Source organism: Papio anubis, chromosome 20 (genome assembly GCF_008728515.1).
Source record: "Papio anubis isolate 15944 chromosome 20, Panubis1.0, whole genome shotgun sequence".
NCBI lineage: Eukaryota > Metazoa > Chordata > Mammalia > Primates > Cercopithecidae > Papio > Papio anubis.
The window spans coordinates 993249-1013964 of NC_044995.1; the positions used below are offsets into that span (position 1 = coordinate 993249).

The following is a 20716-nucleotide window of genomic DNA, read 5'->3' on the forward strand; positions in this document are numbered from 1 at the left end:
GCTAGTGGAAGCCCCTGATTGAAGCAGGAAGGCGTGGCTGAAGCACGACTGATGAGTGGGGGTGTGACTAGTGGAAGAGCTAGGCTGATGGATGGGGGCGTGGCTAGTGGAAACCCGTAATTGACAGATGAGGGCGTAGCAAGTGGAGGAGCTTGGCTGACGAATCGGGACGTGGCTAGGGGAAACCCAAGACTGACGAATGGGGGCGTGGAGGCTGGAGGGGCGTGGCTAGTGGAAGCCCATGACTGACGGATGGGGGTGTGGCTAGTGGGGAAGAGAGGCTAATGATGGGGGCGTGGCTAGTGGAAGCTCATTACTGATGGTGGTGTGGCCAGTGGAAGAGCTTGGCGGCTGGACCCGGGCGCTGCTGCTGTATGTGGGTGTGTCCCGCAGACGACCACGGGCCGCAAAAACCCAGATTACCTGGTTTAACAGTTGCCCAAATCTCAGTCAGAGACCTTAATAGCCCCCTCCTCCTGAATCCCAGCTTCCCACGGGACTGTTTTTCAGGCAGAATTTCAAAGTTTTATGGCAACTTTTACAGAAATCACAGAAAAGAGACAGCGACTGATGATGAGCCGGGGGAGAGAAGGGTAGCGGGTAACGGGTCTGGGATGTTGGGGCTGAGCACAACAGGACGATAGAATGCTGAAAACCTGTGGGAAGCAGAAAGTTATGGGGGTAGCTGGGTCATCCTAGGGGTCCAAGGAGTGGGTGGCACTGCCCAAATGTGTCCTTTGGGCAGGAAACATCAACAGTAAGAAAATGCAGATGGCCTACCAACAGATGGATGGCCTCCAAAGTTAAAAATGCCCACCCAGATCCCTTGGCCCAGTCCCATCCCCCCACCCACCCCCACCCCCCATCAGGCAGAGATGTGGCAGCATTTGCTGGCTTGTAGCATTGGTCCTCTGGGACCCTCGGTCTCCTCTTCGAGGGTCCTGCCCGGATTAGCTGGCACTGAGGGCAAAATGAACCTTCCAGATTGTCAGGGGAGATCAGCTGGACTCGCTTTGATTCCCGGCCTCCTCCCCAAAGCTGGTTCTCATGGCTGAGGGAGTCTGCTGCCCTCTCAAAAGTTAAGTCTGTCACCCCCTTTTCCCAAGACATGCACCCTCCCGTGTCCCCCCTCCCCCAAACACACTATATACACACACAGGCCCCTCCCTCCAAGGCGTGGCTAGGCTCTCAGAGGTAGTGGAGGGCGAGTGGGGGCGCTGGAATGTCTGAAGTTGCAGGTTCAAAATGTGCCTTCTCCAGCTAAGCCCTGGGACCGAAACCCCAAACTTCTCCCCTCCCGTCTCCGAGCCTGGAGAATGAGTGTCCTCCCAAGAACCCGAGTGGAGGGATTGGAAAGGTGTGCGGCCTCCTCGCGCACACACCCACCCGCTCCTCCCCGCCGGGGCTGAGCGGAGCTCCCTGAGGGCTGGGGGGAAGGGCTGGGATCTGAGACGGCCTCTGACAGCCTCCTTCGAGGGTCCCCCAGGGAGGGTAGGTTCTGAGGCTCTGAGGCATGGGGTGAAATGGGGTGGGGGGTCACTAGGGGAAGTGAGACTTTGGGGGAAGAGCCAGGCTGGGTGACCGGGGAGAGAGACCTTAAAATCCCCAGGATGGTTACTGGGGGTGGCTCCCTTGGGAGGGGACTGGGGTGGAAATTTCCCCAGGGGTATGGACGGTCACCAACAGGATGGGCTGGAGTTGGGGTCACCGCAGGGGAGGAACCGGGGAGGCTCCCGAGAGGGAGAGGGAAGGCTGATCTACTGGGGACAGAGGACAGGGGCAATCAAACCCCGGGGTGGGGGCGGAGAAGGGAGGCCGAGTCCCAGGAGAGGAGGCCGAGTCTAGAGGGAAAAGGAGACCAGGGTCCAAGAGCAGGTGCAGCTGAGTCCCTAGCCCCGGGCGGGCGGTGGGGACGAGTCTCTGCGCAAGGCCCTAGAAGCCCCGGATGTGGCAGTACGCCTCCAGGCTGGCGAAGAGGATGTACAGGAGCCAGAGGCCCAGGAAGAGCGCGGTGGTGGCAAGCTTGGGTCCGCGCGGGCCGCCCAGCTCGCCGCCGATGTGCGGCCGGCGCCGGTACAGCAGCACGGCAATGCCCACGAAGGCGAAGACGGTGAAGAGCGTGACGGAGAAGGCCAGCGTGCCAGTGCGCACCTCGAAGGGGCGGCCCTGCACCGCCCAGTACACGGCGGCCACCGACCAGGCGACACCCAGGCCCAGGAACACGTTCACTGCGTTGGAGCCGGTCACGTTGCCGATGGACGCGTCGGCGCACTGGTCCTGCAGCGCCGCCACCTTGCTGGCGAACGTGTCTGCGGGGCAGAGACACGCGGGTCGGAGGGGCTCTACGCGTCACCCACAGGGGCGGGCATCCGCCTGCCCCCGTCGCCTGCTTTCTGCGGGCAGTGTGGGCTCAAGGCCCCTGACCCCCACCCAAGCAAAGTCCATCACCACCCCTCGGCCTGCTCGCCACTGGAACCGCTGCCAGCTTTCTATGGGACCCGCCGCCTGCTTTCTGTGGGACTCATTCTCTTCTATGGGACTCACTGCCTGATTTTTTTTTTCTTTTTTCTCTGAGACGGAGTTTTGATCTGTCAGCCAGGCTGGAGTGCAGTGGCGTGATCTCGGCTTACTGCAACTTCCGCCTCCCGGGTTCAAGCGATTCTCCTGCCACAGCCTCTGAGTAGCTAGGACTACAGTCGCCCGCCACGCCCTGCTAAGTTTTGTGTTTTCAGTAGAGACGGGGTTTCACCATGTTGGCCAGGCTGGTCTCGAACTCCTGACCTCAGGTGATCCACCCGCCTCAGTCTCCCAAAGTGCTGGCATTACAGGCGTGAGCCACTGCACCTGGCTACATTTTTTGTTTGTTTTGTTTTGAGACAGGGTCTTGCTCTGTTGCCCAGGCTGGAGAGGAGAGGTACAATCATGGCTCACTGCAGCTTCATCTTCCCCAGCTCAGGTGATCCTTCCACCTTAGCCTCCCTAGCAGCTGGGATCACAGGCATGTGCCACCACGCCCAGCTAATTGTTTTATTTTTTGTAGAGACGGGGTTTCACCATGTTGCCCAGGCTGGTCTCAAACTCTTGGGCCCAAGCAATCCTCCTGCCTCGGCCTCCCAAAGTGCTGGGATTATAGGCATGAGGCATCGTGCCCCACTTGCCCCCTCATCTTAGTTAAAACTTTCAGGTTTGGCTGGGCATGGTGGCTCACACCTATAATCCCAGCACTTTGGGAGGCAGAGGTGGACAGATCACAAGATCAGGAGTTCGAGACCAGCCTGGCCAATATGGTGAATCCCCGTCTCTATTAAAAATGTAAAAATTAGCTGGGTGTGGTGGCAGGTGCCTGTAGTCTCAGCTACTCAGGAGGCTGAGGCAGAAGAATCGCTTGAACCCGGGAGGCGGAGGTTGCAGTGAGCCGAGATCATGAGATTACTGCACTCCACCAAAAAACCCCAAAAAAACCCAACTTTGAGGTTCACTGGCCTCGTTCCTGTCATGTCCCCCAACATAGTTCCATGGACTCTTCTGTCTGGTTTCTTGGGGGATGGGGCATCAACAGCTTGTTTCTATGGAACCCACTGATTGATTGGCTTCTCTCACATTCACACTGTCTTCCTGGGAACCCCTCTCCCCACAGCTGTCTCTTCCCCACCCTGCCACCTTCTCTCTATGAAATCCATTGTCTGGGCCGGGCGCGGTGGCTCAAGCCTGTAATCCCAGCACTTTGGGAGGCCGAGACGGGTGGATCACGAGGTCAGCAGATCGAGACCATCCTGGCTAACATGGTGAAACCCCGTCTCTACTAAAAAATAACAAAAAAACTAGCCGGGCGATGTGGCGGACGCCTGTAGTCCCAGCTACTCGGGAGGCTGAGGCCGGAGAATGGCGTGAACCCGGGAGGCGGAGCTTGCAGTGAGCTGAGATCCGGCCACTGCACTCCAGCCCGGGCGACAGAGCAAGACTCCGTCTCAAAAAAAAAAAAGGAATCTATTGTCTGGTTTCTAGCATTTCCTGCCACCTTAGTTTTATGGTACCTTCCACCTGGGTGCTTTTGGGGAAGATTCAATTCACATCTTGCAACTAGGGGACTCACTGCCTAGCTTCTATTATGCCCCACCTCCATATTTCTCTGAGACCTACCACATGAGCGCTGTGTGACTCCACCCACCTCATTTCAGCAGGATCCTGTGTTGCCCCTGCCTGGCTCATCTGAGATCCTACCCCACCAAGCCTACCCCACCACAGTGTCCCAAGGTGTTACCAGGGATGGAGGTGCCCAGGGCCACGAAGACAACAGCATTGACAGAGTCCTTGAGGCCAACGGTGCAGCCGAAGTGGGAGGCGAGATCCCCAATGAGGGCGGTGAGCAGGCCGATGACCAGGATGGAGACGCCAAAGCAGGCCCAGCCGTGGCAGTACTCGGTGGGGGGCACGCAGGCAAAGAGCACCTTCCAGAACACCGTCAGGAAGTGCATCACGTAGTCAAAGCACGACGGCAGCCGCTCCTCCCGGGACCCGTCCTCCTCCTCCTCCTCGTCCCCTGTGGGCACATGACCCAGCTGGGGCACACACTCAGACTTCTTTCCTTGCCTACAGAGGCCCTGTTTTGTCTAACTTCCTGACAGCAAGTCCCACTGAATGAACTGCTTTCCCAGAATCCCTTGCACCTAAATGTAGCCAAGTCAACTGCTAAAAACAGTTAGTTTCCCAGAATCCCTTGAAGCTAGGAGCATGAATGGGCCCAGGTGAAAAATATTTACTTTCCCAGAATCCCTTGGATCTCAATATGGCTAAGCTAAAAACAGTTACTTCCCCAGAATACCTTGGAGCTAGGAGCATGACAGAGTCCAGGTAAAAAAACATTTACTTTCCCAGAATCCCTTGCACCTAAGTGTGGCCATGTTAGTAGCTAAAAACAGTTACTTTCCCTGCATCCTTTGAAGCTAGGAGTGTGAATGGGCCCACGTGAAAAATATTTACTTTCCCAGAATCCCTTGCACCTAAGTGTCACCATGTCAGCAGCTAAAAACAGTTACTTTCCCTGCATCCTTGGAAGCTAGGAGTATGAATGGGCCCACATGAAAAAGATTTACTTTCCCAGAATCCCTGCACCTAAGTGTCACCATGTCAGCAGCTAAAAATAGTTACTTTCTCATAATCCCTTGAAGCTAGGAGTGTGAATGGGCCCAGGTGACAAATATTTACTTTCCCAGAATCCCATGCACCTAAATGTGGCCAAGTCAGCAGCTAAAACCCATTACTTTCCCAGAATCCCTTGAAGCTAGGAGCATGAATGGGCCCAGGTGAAAAATATTTACTTCCCCGGAACTGCTTGCAGCTAAATATGGCCAAGTCAACAGATAAAAACGGTTACTTTCCCACAATCCCTTGAAGCTAAAGGAGGCCACATCTGCCTAGCTAAAAAATATCCAGTTTCCCAGGACCCTTTGCTGCCAGGGACAGCCATACCTCTAGCTAAAATTATTCCTTTTCCCAGAAGCCTTCACAGTTACCGAAAGCCAGGCCACAGCTAGAAGTATTCACTTCCTCAGATTCACTGCAGCTAACCAGAGCCACAGTCTCCACTAAATGTACTCACTTTCCCAGAATTCCTTGCAGCTAGAGGGCTATATACGCAGCCAAAATTAATCACTTTCCTAGAATCCCTTGAGGCTAGCAGCAGCCATGGCCTCAGATAAAAATATGGTATTCACTTTCCCAGAATCCCTTGCAGCTGGCAGTTGCCATATCCCTGGCTAAATACTTGTTTTGCCAGAATTCCTCCCGTGAGTGACCATCTGACCTAGTCTGGCAATGAGATAGAAACAGAGAGTTTCTGGAAAGCCCTGGCTTTCCTGATATGGGCATTGGGTTACGGATGTGTTTTCTGAGCTTTGTAAAGGATGCCTCATGCTTAGAGCTGTATCACCTATTGTGACCTAATTTGACCAGGTTTGGACCTGCAGTGCCTTTTTTTTTTTTTTTTGAGACAAAATCTCTCTCCGTTACCCAAGCAGTAGTGCGATCTCAGCTTACTGTAACCTCCACCTCCTGGGTTCAAGTGATTCTCATGCCTCAGTCTACTGAGTAGCTAGAATCGCAGGTGTGCACCACCCTACCTGGCTGATTTTTTTGTATTTTTACTAGAGACGGGATTTCGCCATGTTGGCCAGGCTGGTCTTGAACTCCTGGCCTCAAGTGATCTGCCCTCCTAGACCTCTCAAAGTGTTGGGATTACAGGTGTGAGCCACCGTGCCCAGCCGACCTGCAGTGGCTTCCGTAACCTGAAAGCCTTAATGCAGTGTTTTGTTTACCTCACCCTAAGCTGATTAGTATAAAGCAATGAATGAGAATCAATGACCACACTTGTGTGTGGCACGCATGTCATCTGGAAGGATGCTGAGAACGAACGTAGCTCCTGACCAGTCACTGCTGAGCGCATCCCTAACTGATGTAAGACACAGCTGAGGTCAGAGCAGGGAGGCCACCCTCTTTGGGAGTGAGGGGGCTATTATTGCAGAAGTTGGGGCTTCTGCCTGCCCTGCTCCAAATCCTTCCTTGGTTCTGTACTACCTTCAAATCCAGGCCCAAACGCCTAGGCTTGGTATTCTGTGGACTCTGGCTTCAGCTGACTTCCCCAGCTGCTCCCCTCTACAGGGAGGCTCCTGATTATGACTGTCACTCTGAAATCACCTCTCTGGTGTCCAACCCTGGATCCACTGTGTGATCCTGAATCAGTGTCCTCACCCCTCTGGGCTTCTGGGCGCCTATCTCTGATCAATGATTGGACCTGCTTCATGGGAAGCTTGTGATGACCGAATGAGTGCTGTCAATGGTGCCTCGGACACCTCCAGAGTTATTACTATTGTTTCGATTGTTATTACTGAAGGCCTTTTTTTGGTGCCTGGGGGAAATTCAAAGATGCTCCATGCCAAGTCCAGCCTGCAAGGAGCTTACAGTAGGAAGGGAGGTAAAGGAAGTACAAAAGCACCTCTGCATGCAAGATGCGACCCGACTCATCCCCTAAGGGAGCGAGGACTGCCCTTCTCCCTCACCCCTCCAGCAGCTCTGTGCTCGCACAGCAAAGAACCAAAAGGCACGAGCTGGACAAAGCGCAAAGTGACCAAGCTCTGATCCAGACACTGTGGATATGTTAATTAAAATGAGTTCACACAGGAAATAAATTTTCAACCATGTCTGGCACTCAAGACATGATAGGGTCAGCCGGGCACAGTGGCTCACACCTGTAATCCCAACACTTTGGAAGGCCGAGGTGGGCAGATCACTTGAGGTCAGGAGTTCAAGACCAGCCTGGCCAACATGGTGAAACCCCATCTCTACTGAAAATACAAAACTTAGCCAGACATGGTGGTGGGTGTCTGTAATCCCAGCTACTCAGGAGGCTGAGGCAGAAGAATCGCTTGAACCTAGGAGGCAGAGGTTGCAGTGAGCTGAGATTGCACCACTGCACTCCAGCCTGGACGACAGACTGAGACTACGTATCTCAACAACAACGACAACAAAAAAAAAAAAAAAAAAAAAAGAGAGAGACATGATAGGGTCACCATTGTCATCATCAGGATTATTATTACTGTTATTGTTATGTTATTATTCTTCCTCCACCCCGGTCTAATCACCTGATCTAACCACCTGGTTTCTATAAACCCAGGGCCCAATGTATGCTGGGTCTCCGCGACCACCACCTCACACCTCGTTTCAGTTCCGCCTCATCCTCTATCTCAACTAAGTCCCCAGAGGAAATGTTCCAAAGCTCAAAGAGCCCTTTGCCATCTCCCCATTGTTTGTGGAATGAACCTCAAAGCAGCCTCTGCAGGGCCCAGGTTTTTTTTTTTTTTTTTTTTTTCGGCGACAGAGTTTTGCTCTTGTTGCCCAGGCTGGAGTGCAATGGCACAATCTTGGCTCACCGCAACCTCCGCCTCCCGGGTTCAAGCGATTCTCCTGCTTCAGTCTCCTGAGTAGCTGGGATTACAGGCGCAGGCCACCATGTGCGGCTAATTTTGTATTTTTAGTAGAGACAGGGTTTCTTCATGTTGGTCAGGCTGGTCTGGAACTCCCGACCTCAGGTAATCCGCCCGCCTCAGCCTCCCAAAGTGCTAGGATTACAGGTGTGAGCCACCGCGCCCGCCCTCTCCTGCTAGTTTCTACAGCCTCTGCCCACACCCTATCCAGCCTCTCCACTTTCCTCCCACAAGCTCTCTCTAGCTCCAGGGCTTCCCCCATTCAAAACCCTCCATGGCTCCCCAGTGTGTTCAAAATGCCACCCAAGCTCCCTGCTGTGGCCCAGAAGGAACAGTGTGGAAATCTACCGATTTCCAGCCTTGTCCTGGTACCTCTTCCTCCTGCCCAACGCCAGGCACCCACCCAAAAAAATGTGCCATCTCGCACACTCCAGGGCTTCTGTGCTTGGCTGCCCCTCTGCCTGAAACACTCTCCCTGTCTTCTCCCTCCTCCTGGCTGACATCTTTTCCCATTTGAAGACTCAGCTCAGAAGCCACCCCCTCCAGGAAGCCCTCCCAGACTTTCAGGCTGGATCAGGAACCGCATCACGGCTTTCCTCCGCGTCTCCCATCCCAGCCTTGCCTACTCTGGGTTGTCTCTCTCTTGTGACATGTCTATCTCCCTCACTGGACTGTAAGCTCCACGGGGACAGGGCCAGGAATGTCTCAGTCACTTCTGTGTCCCTGGCAATGTCTCACACAGGGTCGGGCCCAGAAGATCCCTTAGAAGTATGTCAGAAGAATGTGGCTTCAGGAGATGCCACTTCGTTTCTGCTGGGCAGTCTGGTGTTTCTAGGCCTGCTGTCTGGTATTTTTCCAGCCCCTAGGCCTGGTTTCTTTTGATTCCACTCGCCCAGTTTCTTTGCAACCACAATTCCATGTTTGCCTTCAGTCCCCAAGAGCTGGGGCCTTAACCCTGATGTTATGTAAGAGATTGAAGCCCTGAGCTCCGACCTCGGGCCTTTTCTGCACTCCCTGTGGGACTTCAGTCCACTCTCTCCTCTGTCTCTGAGCCTCAGTCTCCCCAATCTGTATCACAAAGGGCCAGTGTTGGCTTCCAAGACCGTCTGTGGGTCCAAGTGTCGTAGTGTCTCTAGCCACAAGGGGGCAGTGTGGGCCTGTCTGAGGCCAAGGAGGGTGGTGACCAGCACAGGTGGGAGAGAGCTGGGTGCCCTGGCCACTGTCTCCAGGGCAACAGAGGAACCCAGGCTCTCTCTGGGGTGACCACGCGATTTAACCTGTTCCCACCCTCCTGATGCCTGACGCTGTGAGAAAGCCCAGGCTGGGAACCCTCCCGGTTCCGCCAAGAGCCAAACATAAACCCTCCCAGCTTCCTCCCAGCAGCTCCAGCTGCCACCTCTCCTGTCTCTGCCGTTTCTGTGTCCCCGTCTACCTGCCTCTCCATCTCCCCAGCCCATTTCAGTTTCACCATTCATTCTGTCTCATGTCTTGTCCATGTCTCTGATTCTCCCTGTGTATTTCTGTGTGTGTGTCTCTCCTGTTTGTATTTTTCTTTTAGAGACAGGGTCTTGCTCTGTTGCCCAGGCTGGAGTGCAGGGGCACGATCACGGCTCATTGCAGCCTCAAACTCCTGGCCTCAAGTAATCCTCCCTTCTCAGCCTCTCAAAGCGCTGGGATTCCAGGCGTGAGCCACCGTGCCCAAACTGTTTCCTTATCTTTGTGCCTGTCTCTCCATTCATTTCTCCCCCTTTCCCTGTGTCTCTGTCTCTCCATCCTTCTCTCTTCTCTCTCCTCCCTCCCCACTTACCTGCGCTCACCGTAATTGCCTCTAAAAACTGCTCCCTCCATGAATGGGTCCCGATTACCAAGGCCAAGTTCGTTTTCTTGATGAGTTTATCCACCGTGTTCTGGGGACGAGAGGGTGGGGGAGAGGTCACTGCCCCTGAGCCAACCAGGGAATCTCCATGTGGGGTCCTGGGTCGGGGGCTCACAGCCTGTGCCCAGGGGTCCTCAACTTTCCACACCCCAGTTCTGAAGGCAAGCGAGGAAAAGGGAGGCATGTGCTGTCCGTGGTCCTGACGTGGGACCCTCGTTTGGCCCGCCCTTGGGAATCTTGTGGCTCCCCGCTTTCCAGACCCTCCCCAAGGAAATGACCCAGACCAGACTCCAGGAAGGTTAGGCCCCAGAAAATCACCTTAAAATCATACGACTCCTCAATGATGACCTCCAGCCGGCAGTTTTCCCCAAGAACTGGCTTGCCCATCTCTGCTATCCTCCGAGCCTCCTCCTCCTCAGCTGTTAGCTTCCTGTCCCCATCCCCTGCAGCATGAGGGATGGGGGTTAGACTCCCGGGAGACCTACCTAACTGGGCCTGTGATGCCTTTACTACTTGTCCCCATAGTTAGAGAGAGCCTATCTGTTCTTCCTCTGGGAAGCTCCTTGGTGACTCCTCCCAGCCTCCCACCTGACCACCGTCTCTTTCAGCCCCGAGGCCCAGCTCCCATGGGCTGGTCCATGACCTTTAGTTGGTGGGCTCTGGGGTTCGTATGGGTAGAGGCTGTGAGACCTTAGGCAATGCCTGAGCCTCTCTGTGCCTTAGTTTTCATATCTGTAAAATGGGCACAATAATTAGTACCTACCTCATGGGATGGTTGCGAGACTTAAATGAGTTAATTCGTGTGAAGTGCTTAGAACAGTGCCTAGCACGCAATCAATATTCGATACATGCTGTTATCTTTATTATTATCACCAACATTATCATCATTGCCGCCACCCTGATAGGGGAGGCCAGGTCTCTACATCCAGTTTCTGGAAACATCCTAGAGTGTGGTTGAGGTGGTGAGGAAGGGGGAGGACACCGATTTTGGCACAAATCTTGGAACCAGACCCACCTACATCCTGGTCCTGAGCTCACTTCTCTCCCCAAAATATGCTGACCCCTGACTCCAAGCCCAGCAGCAGCCCAACCCTAATTCTGGTCCCTAACTTTGAGCTTGACTCTCACTGTGGCCCCAAATGGAAGCCTGTCATCAACACTGACTCCAAACCCCAACCCTCAGCCCTGGGTCTGACCTCAGTACAACCCTAGCCCTAAACCCTAATCCCGACTCTAACATTCACCATAACCTGGGGCATCAATAACCCCAAGCCAAATCCCAAACTCCATCTCCAGATCTAACTCCAGTCCTACACCTGACCCCAAACCTCAGTCCCAACTCCCAACTCTGACACCATCACTCATGAGGAGCTTGACCACGTGGCAGAGGCTGAAGTGTGTTCACTTGAGCCTGTTTCCTCTCCTTCCTGGGCAAAGAGCTGAACTACATTTCCCAGCCTCCCTTGCAGCTGGGCGTGGCCATGGCTTGAGTTACGGACACTAGAATGTGGGCAGAAGTGATGATCAGTCCCTCCAGGCTTAGCCCCGAAAACCTCCCATGTGAGTCTCCAAACTCCCTTGCCCTGTTCACCAGCAGCAAATTCAGGTAAAATGCCAAAGCTTCCTGGCACAGTGGAGTCACAAGATGAAATGGCCACATGGCAGAAGAAAGCCACCCACCAACTAGGAACACTCTCGTAAAACTTTGCCTGAGAGGCCGGGTGCAGTGGCTTATGCCTGTAATCTCAGCACTTTGGGAGGCCAAGGCAGGTGGATCACCTGAGGCCAGGAGTTCGAGACCAGCCTGGCCAACAATGGTGAAACCCTGTCTCTACTAAAAATACAAAAAATTAGCCAGGTGTGGTGGCGGATGCCTGTAATCCCAGCTACTCGGGAGGCTGAGGCAGGCGAATCTCTTGAACTCGGGGGGCGGAGGTTGCCATGAGCCAAGATCGCGCCATTGCACTCTAGCTTGGGCAACAAGAGCGAAACTCCATCCCAAAACAAAAACAAAAACAAACAAACAAACAAAAAACAACTTTGCCTGAGCAAGAAATAACTTTTTTCTTTCTTTTCTACTTCCTTCCTTCCTTCCTTCTTTCCTTCCTTCCTTCCTCCTTTCCTCCCTTCCTCTCTCTCTTCCTCTCTCTTTCTCTCTCTTTCTTACTTTTCTGAGATGGAGTCTCACTCTGTCACCCAGGCTGGAGTGCAGTGGGCACGATCTCGGCTCACTGCAACCTCCACATTCCAGGATCAAGTGATTCTCCTGCCTCAGGCTCCCGAGTAACTGGGATTACAGGCGCATGCACCACCACGCCCGGCTAATTTTTGTATTTTTAGTAGAGACGGGGTTTCGCCATGTTGGTTAGGCTGGTCATGAACTCCTGACCTCAAGTGATCTGCCCGCCTGGGCCTCTCAAAGTGCTGGGATTACAGGCATGAGGCACTGTGCCCAGTCAAGAAATAACTTTTATTGTGTGAAGCCCCAGGGATTTGTGGATCAGTTTGTTATAGCAGCTTATATTGCTTCCTCCAACAAATACAATCTTTAGTCTAACCCTAATCTTTTTTTTTTTTTTTTTTTTTTTGAGACGGAGTCTCGCTGTGCTCCCAGGCTGGAGTGCAGTGGCCTGATCTCGGCTCACTGCAAGCTCCGCCTCCCGGGTTCACGCCATTCTCCCGCCTCAGCCTCCCAAGTAGCTGAGACTACAGGCGCCCGCCACCACGCCCGGCTAGTTTTTTGTATTTTCAGTAGAGACGGGGTTTCACCGTGTTAGCCAGGATGGTCTCGATCTCCTGACCTCGTGATCCACCCGCCTCGGCCTCCCAAAGTGCTGGGATTACAGGCTTGAGCCACCGCGCCCGGCCATAGTCTAACCCTAATCTTAACCTCAGATCCCAATTCTAATCTTGACTCCAAAACGACTTTTCCATCTCCAAGCTACTGACCCTAGCCCCAACTCTTAGTCCAATCTCTGACCTTGGCCCCAATTTTAACCTAAATTCCTCAAATTCTATTACTCACCTCAAAGTCCAACTTTAGCTTTGACCTAGATCTGACTCCAATTTTAATCTTATCCCACCAGAAACCCAGGAAGCAACCTCCACTGTGACTCTTATCTTAATATGGTCTTAACACCGATCTCCAGTCCAAATGCCACCCCACCCCTAATCAACCCCAAACTGGATCCTCTCTGACCCCACTCTCACAAACCCAGATCCGATTGGATGACTTACGACCCTGACTATAGACATAGTCTTTTTTTTTTTTCTTTTGAGATGGAGTCTTGCTTTGTCGCCCAGGCTGGAGTGCAGTGGTGCAATCTTGGCTCACTGTAACCTCTGCCTCCCGGGTTCAAGCGATTCTTGTGCCTCAGCCTCCCAACTAGCTGGGATTCCAGACGCCTGTCATCACATTCAGCTAGTTTTTTTTTTTTTTTTTTAAGGCAGAGTTTCGCTTTTGTTCCCCAGCCTGGAGTGCAATGGCACGATCTCGGCTCACCGCAACCTCCACCTCCCGGGTTCAAGCGATTCTCCTGCCTCAGCCTCCTGAGTAGCTGGGATTACAGGAGTGCATCATCAGGCCCGGCTAATTTTGTATTTTTAGTAGAGATGGGGTTTCACCATGTTGGTCAGGCTGCTCGCTAACTCCTGACCTCGGGTGATCCACCCTCCTCAGTTTCCCAAAGTGCTGGGATTACAGGCATGAGCCACCGCACCCGGCCTCACCCAGGTAATTTTTGTATCTTTACAAGAGATGGCGGTTTCACCATGTTACAGACATAATCTTGACCTCCAAAATGCTCACTGTAATCTCAAACTCACACAGGCACCACCAACTCTCAGGCCAGCCCCCATCGTCCCCCAGCCCTCAATCTGCCTTTATCTCACCTCCAATCTGCCTCAAACCCAACCTGGAAGGGTAACTTTGGGGCTGGGACCCTCCCCCAGGCCCTCTTCCAGTGGCTCCTCCCCACTCAGAGCCCAGAGGTGACTTCACTCACCTTGATTGAGTAGCAGAGCTGGGGAGAAACAGAGACAGGCAGACAGTGAGATCAGTTCCCCACGAAGCTCAGGTCCACGAGCTTTAAGGAGTGCCTGCAATTGAGCCCCTGAAAGTCCCCCAACCCTGGACCCCTTAATTCTCCCACAGCCCACTGGCCACCTCTCACCTGAAATCCCTCGTTTAAGCCACTGGGGCTGGCCCAGCTCAATGAAGAAATTATCCTTTTTCTCATATTCCTCGTCATCAACTATCTTCACCTGAAGAGTTTTCCTGTGAGGGGGGCAAAGGGGAGGCAGAACACCCAGCATAAGGCTCCCAGAATCACCAAGAATCACCAAGCAGCCCTCCTGGCAGCCAACCAGTTTTCCCAGCACCTCCTCTGTCCCAGACCCCAGACTCTCATTGAATCCTCACCACCACGCAGGGACGAAGGCTCTATTATCATCCCCATTTGACAGAAACAAAACCAGGAACTGGTAAGGAAGCTGAGTCTGATTAAAGTAAAGCATTCCGGGCGTGGTGGCTCATGCCTGTCACCCCAGAACTTTGGGAGGCTGAGAGGGAGAGTTACTTGAGGCCAGGAGTTCGAGACCAGCCTGGGCAATATATTGAGATCCCATCTCTATTTATATTAAATAATTTATTTCAAAAAATAGGCCGGGCACGGTGGCTCACGCCTGTAATCCCAGCACTTTGGAAGGCCAAGGCGGGCGGATCACGAGGTCAAGAGATTGAGACCATCCTGGCCAACATGGTGAAACCCTGTCTCTACTAAAAATAGAAAAATTAGCTGGGTGTGGTGGCAAGCGCCTGTAGTCCCAGCTACTCAGGAGGCTGAAGCAGGAGAATCGCTTGAACCTGGGAGGTGGAGGTTGCAATGAGCTGAGATTACGCCACTGCACTCCAGCCTGGCAACAGAGCGAGGCACCATCTCAAAAAATAATAATAATAATAAAAAAAGTAAAGCAGTATGAGCTCATGGTTGAGACAGGTTTTGAACACACAACTGTCAGAATCCAGACTGTTAACCCCTGCACTCCAGCCCAGCCACTATTGTCTCCTACCTAGATTACTAGTTGCCTCCTAAATAATCTCATGCTTCAGCTTCACCCGCACGGCCCCAGTCTGTTCTTCCAAGAGCAGCCAGAGTGATCCTGATAGAACCAAGGTCAGACTGGGTCCCTCCCCTGTGCAAAACATTTGCATGGCTCCTATCTCTCAAAGAATGAAAGGCAAGGTCCTTAGAATGGCCCACAAGACCCCCTGCAATCTAGTACTCATTCTCTTTCTGGCCTCTTTGCTATTCCTTGAACAAGCCAGGCCTGCTTATGCCTCAGGGCTTTTGCGCTGGCTGTTCCCTCTGCCTAGAACACTCTTCCCTCAGGCTCACTTCCTCAGTTCTTCCAGTTTTTCATTCAAACTTCACCTTCTCAATGAGGCCCACTCCTTCCATCTTATTTAATAGTGAAATCCCTCACTGCTCCCATCCCAGCACTCCTTTACACTGCTCTGTTGTCTTTCTTTTTAGTGTATTTATTATTATTTTTGGAGACCAGGTCTTGCTGTGTCACCCAGGTTGGAGTACAGTGGTGCAATCATAGCTCAATGCAGCCTCAAACTCCTGGGCTCAAGCGATCCTTTTGCCTCAGCCTCTCATGTAGCTGGGACTACAGGCATGCACCACCATGCTCAGTTAATTTTTTATTTTTTGTGGCGATGGGGTCTCACTACATTGCCCAGGCTGGTCTTGAACTCCTGGCCTCAAGTGATCCTCCCATCTTGGCCTCCCAAAGTGCTGGGATTACAGATGTGAGCCACAGTACCTGGCCTGTCTTCTTTAAATATCACCTTCTAACACCCTCTAACATTTATTTAGTTTATTGTTCATTATTTACCATTTGCTGCCCCATTTTTAAATTTAAGTTCCCCCAGGTAAGTTCATTTATGCTTTTTGTTCTATCTCCAACACCCAGAACAGTCTCTGGCATGGAGCACACCCTCCATACATATTTCGCTAACTCCAATCCTTCAGCACAGAAAATCCTCGGCTTCCTGTTTTCCATCCCAACCAGATTTGGAGAGTTAACCAAGTACTGATGCTAACTGATTTTCTCAGCATCTCTGCTCCTATGGTAACCAGGGGGTGGCAGGAAACAGCCAAAAGTTACCTGTCACCTTCAGGCACACAACCCGCACCCCTTGACCCCAAAGATCTACAAACCCAGAGTGCCCACAACTCTGCCACTGGCAACTCTTTCAGCTGTAGGAACCATGTAGTCCCACAAGGCCTGGCCCCAGAGCCCAGAAACACAAACACCCAGCCCACACAGTCACCCAATCGAGGAAGCACAGCCGATCACACCGCCCACACCCACATGCCATCACACCCTACAGCCGTTCCCACTGCAGTGGCAAGACTGCATGGACCAGATGCCCGTCAGTTAGCACGACTCCCCCACCACAGCCTTGGCGACATCGCCACCCTGCAGCCCCTCACTGCGGTACCACCTAGACGCTCGTACCTTACATCTCACTCCTGACGCCTCTTGGTGTCTGTTTACTTCCTTCAGTGGCTCTCTGCATCTCTGTCCCTACATTTTCCATCTTCTTTTCTCTCTCTGCCTGTCTCAGCTTCTCTGGGTCTATCTCTTCATCTCTGACTCTGTCTGTCTCTGATTCTCCAGCAGTCTCTCTGACTCTGACTCTCTCCGTTCTCTGTCTCAGTCTCTTCTCATCTCTCTGCCCTCCCTTTTTTTGAGACAAAGTCTCGCTCTGTTGCCCAGGCTGGAGTGCAGTGGCATAATCATGGCTCACTGCAGGCTTGGTCTCCAGGACTCAAGCAATCCTCCCACCTCAGCCTCCTAAGTAGCTGGAAATATAAGCGTGCCCCACCACACCTGGATACTTTTAAATTTTTTACAGAGACACGATCTCACTATGTTGCCCAGGCTGGTCTTGAATTCCTGGCCTCAAGTGATCCTCCCACCTTGGCCTCCCCTGTGCTGCGGTTACAGGTGTGAGTCACCGCACCCGGTCCGCCTTCTTTTTTTTTTTTTTTTTTTTTTTTTTTTTGAGACGGAGTCTCGCTCTGCCGCCCAGGCTGGAGTACAGTGGCCGGATCTCAGCTCACTGCAAGCTCCGCCTCCCGGGTTCACGCCATTCTCCTGCCTCAGCCTCCCGAGTAGCTGGGACTATAGGCGCCCGCCACCTCGCCCGGCTAGTTTTTTTTGTATTTTTTAGTAGAGACGGGGTTTCACCGTGTTAGCCAGGATGGTCTCGATCTCCTGACCTCGTGATCCACCCGTCTCGGCCTCCCAAAGTGCTGGGATTACAGGCTTGAGCCACCGCGCCCGGCCCCGGTCCGCCTTCTTTATCTGGATTCTTCTCTCCCTGTCTCTGTCTCTCAGAGTCTAAAGAACGGAGTAACCAAAGTCAACGCACTTCAAGCAGAAGAGTTTCAATCAGGCAGTCATTCAAAAGACGCATCTCAACACACAAACACGAACAAGACACAGCGACACCCGCGCAAGGACAGGCGCACACAAGACGGCCATGTGGGGACATCCGCCCACCTCCACCCTCCCGGTTCCAGGATATTTTCAATTTTCTGTGGGTGGAAAGAAAGGGCCGCCCCCGACCTCGGCAAGGGCTGTGAGCTGTCCGCGGTGCTGAAATGATGGGGCCGGCGAGGAGGGAGGGTCTCCTGAGACATGCTCTTCATAACACCGTGACACACACAGACAGCTGCCGACACAGTGACACGCTGACAGGGTGACACACACACACCTCTGTCGCTCACTCTCGCAGACACGCTGCGATCCGCTGACACACAGTGACTGACGTACAGTGACAGGCACGCCAACTGCGCCCTGGTAGACGCGCCCTCAGAGGACCCAGACGCAGGAGAATCCCAATGCGCAGGAATCAGCAAGAGGGTCTCGAGTTAGACCAAAGCAGGACTTCCTGATATCAAAGGAAGCAGATTTCCTCCCCAGCCTGCCCCCTTGTTTCCTGAAACCTCCATTCTCCTGCCCTCCCCTGCCGGCCTCTGATCTCTGACCCAGTCTCCTCCTCTCCTGTCTCTCACTGACTCCAACTCCCTTTTCTCTCTGCCGCATCGTGAGAACCTCTCCTTCCCTGGGTCAGAGTCTCTTTCCTCCATGAGTGTGTTTATCGCCTCTGTGTCTCTCTGCCTTTCAGTCTCCCTCCATCTCAGTCTCTCAATATCCACCTCTCTCCCTCTCTCCAGGCATCTCTCTCTGTGTCTCTTCCTTTTTTTTTTTTTTTTTTTTTTTTTTTTTGAGATGGAGTTTCGCTCTTTGCCCAGGCTGGAGTGCAATGGTGCGATCTCGGCTCACTGCAACCTTTGCCTGCTGGATTCAAGCGATTCTCCTGTTTCAGCCTCCCGAGTAGCTGGAATTACAGGTGCATACCACCAAGCCTGGCTAATTTTTGTATTTTTAGTAGAGACAGGGTTTCATCCTATTGGTCAGGCTGGTCTCAAACTCCTGACCTCAAGTGATCCACCCGCTTTGGCCTTCCAAAGTGCTGGGATTACAGGCATGAGCCACCACGCCCGGCCTCTAAGTTCCTGTCTTTCTGTGTCTCTCTGTTCTGTTTCTCTCTCTAGTTCTGTCATTCTGTCTTCAGCTCTCCCTGTGTCTATCTCTGGGTCTCTGTCTCGGTGTCTCTCATGCTCTCCCTGCCACCCTGTCTCTGTGTGTCTCTCCTCCATCTCTGAGTTGCTCCTCTAGCCCAGCTGCTTCAAAGCGCCTCTAATTAGCGCCTGCCCATCAGAGGAAGGAAGAGTTTCCCTGAACACTAATTAGCCTCCTGTTCTCTGTCTTCTGACGCCACAGCTGGGAGCTTGTGAGGGTGGGGGACAGAGGGTGTCCCAGCCTGGGGAAGCCGTGTGGGGGAGGAGAGGGCCTGTGGGGTTGCAGCAGCAGGAGGGAAGCAGGTTGGACTACAAGAAGGACTGGAAGAAGAAGAAATAAAACTCTCCATTCCCCTTATCTCTTGGTGTGAGAGAGGGGTCTGGGATGGTGCCTCTCGCAGCCCCCAACCCAAGTTCTCAACAGCCCTGAGACGGAGACCAAGCCAGAGAGAGAGAGAGAAGGAAAGGTGTGGAGAGTGTGCCTGAAATATAAGCTGAGTCAGAGAGCGAGGTGCTGGGGACAGAGAGCCGCAGATGAACAGAGACGCAGAGACCCAGAGAGAGTCAGCCCAGGGAGTGAGAGATGCAGAGATGCAGAGATGCAGAGGGAGAGATGAAGAGACAGCGAGCGCAGTGAGAAACTGAGTGCTGCCCAAGGCGGAGGCGCAGAGGCTGGGAGGAGGAGGGAGGGGGAGCGCGGTGGGGACTCCGCTTGAGTAGGAGGCGCGTGGGCGGCAGAGAGGAGGGAGACAGACGGGCATGCGGGGGCGGAAGGGAGCGGGCAGAGGAGGGGCAGGCGCTGCCTGCTTCCTGGGCAGGCGGGTGGGGGAATGTGAGGCTGCAGGCACACATGGGAGGACACTCGGGCACCTGTGTAAGGGGTGGCCAGGGATCTGGGCATGAGAACAGCCCTGACTCTATAATTTAGTGTACGTGTCTGTGACTTTATGTGTGTCTGCATGTGTTTTTGTTGTTGTTGTTGTTGTTGTTGTTTTGCTTTTATTTGAGACAGGGTCTCACTGTATCGCCCAGGCTGGAGGGCAATGGGTGATCACAGCTCATTACAGCATCTCACTCGTGGGCTCAAGCCATCTTCCTGCTTTGGCTTCCCAAGTAGCTGGCACTACAAGTGCACACCACCATGCCCAATTAATTTTTTTAAAAAATTTAGTAGAGTAGAGGCTGGTCTCCAACTCCAAGGGTCAAGCCATCCTCCCGCCTCAGTTTCCTAAAGTGCTGGTACTACAGGCATGCGCCATCACTAATTTGAAACAATTATTTTTAGAGTAGAAGTCTTGCTATGTTGCCCAGGTTGCTCTCGAACTCCTGGCCTCACATGATCCTCCTGCTTCGGCCTCCCAAAGTGCTGGGACTACAGGTGTGGACCACCACGCCTGGCCCTGCCGTGTGTATCTTTGTGTGTGTGGTGCCTATAAATGGCTTTGTGTTTGATCTGTAAATGTCTGTCCACATGTGTGTGTCTTGAGTGTATCCAGCCAGCCCACCTCCCCAAACCCCATTTTCCCAAATCCCAGCCCTCAGGCTCCCCAGTGTCTCCCCAGGCCCTGCCCTGCCTTCGCAGGCCCCCAGATTCCAGCACCATCTTTTCCCAAAGCCTCGCCCACATTCCCCTTAGGTATCCCGCTATTTCCCCAGGTTCTTCCTCATACCCAGAAGCTCCACCCCTTCCCTAGCTATGCCTCTTCAGACCCCACCCACCCATCTCGTTAGGCTCCGCTTTCTTCCGCAGTCCATATCCATTTTCCCATTTCCTGGTGTCGTACTTCCAAACCCAGACCCCACCCATCGCTCTGGACCCGCCCCTTCTTCACAGCCACAGACAGCGTCTCACCTCCACAGGCCCCTCCCCACATCTCCCTGGGACCTCTTCTTCAGGACACACTCCACCAGCTACCAATTAAGGCCCCACACTGCTCTCTCCAGGCCCCTGTCCCATCTCTCCTCACCTCGTCCACCCTTCCTCCTTGGGACCCTCTTCTCACCTGTCCAGACGCCCCTCTGGGCCTCGCCTCTTCATTTCAGTCACAACCCCATCAGGCCCCGCACACATTATGGACACAGCTCACCCGGGCCCCGTCCCTCCCGAGGCGCAGCCCACTTTGGAGCACGATTCACTCAGGCCCCGCCCCTCCTGAGGGCCGAGCTGCTCAGTGAAGCCCCGCCCACTTTGTGGGTAC

The 20716-nt window shown here is 53.4% G+C and overlaps 1 protein-coding gene across 3 annotated transcripts in view; it reads right to left on the reverse strand.

Moving 5' to 3' along the window:
• Positions 1-502: 502 nt before the first annotated feature.
• SLC8A2 (solute carrier family 8 member A2) overlaps positions 503-20716 on the reverse strand; it is a 45056-nt gene continuing 24842 nt past the window's right edge. Inside the window, exons 1-7 of one of the 3 annotated variants that reach the window (XM_009194839.1) lie at positions 20522-20700; positions 14028-14131; positions 13860-13877; positions 10174-10298; positions 9787-9886; positions 4262-4540; positions 1101-2309 (exon numbers count right to left, since the gene is read on the reverse strand). In XM_009194839.1, coding sequence (XP_009193103.1) covers positions 1933-2309; positions 4262-4540; positions 9787-9886; positions 10174-10298; positions 13860-13877; positions 14028-14131; positions 20522-20589 — 1071 coding nt within the window. In that variant the 5' untranslated portion in view covers positions 20590-20700 and the 3' untranslated portion in view covers positions 1101-1932. Of the gene's footprint in view, positions 2310-4261; positions 4541-9786; positions 9887-10173; positions 10299-13859; positions 13878-14027; positions 14132-20521; positions 20701-20716 lie in introns of those variants that run through there. The other 2 variants (XM_003915792.2, XM_009194837.2) reach the window with 2 other exon arrangements.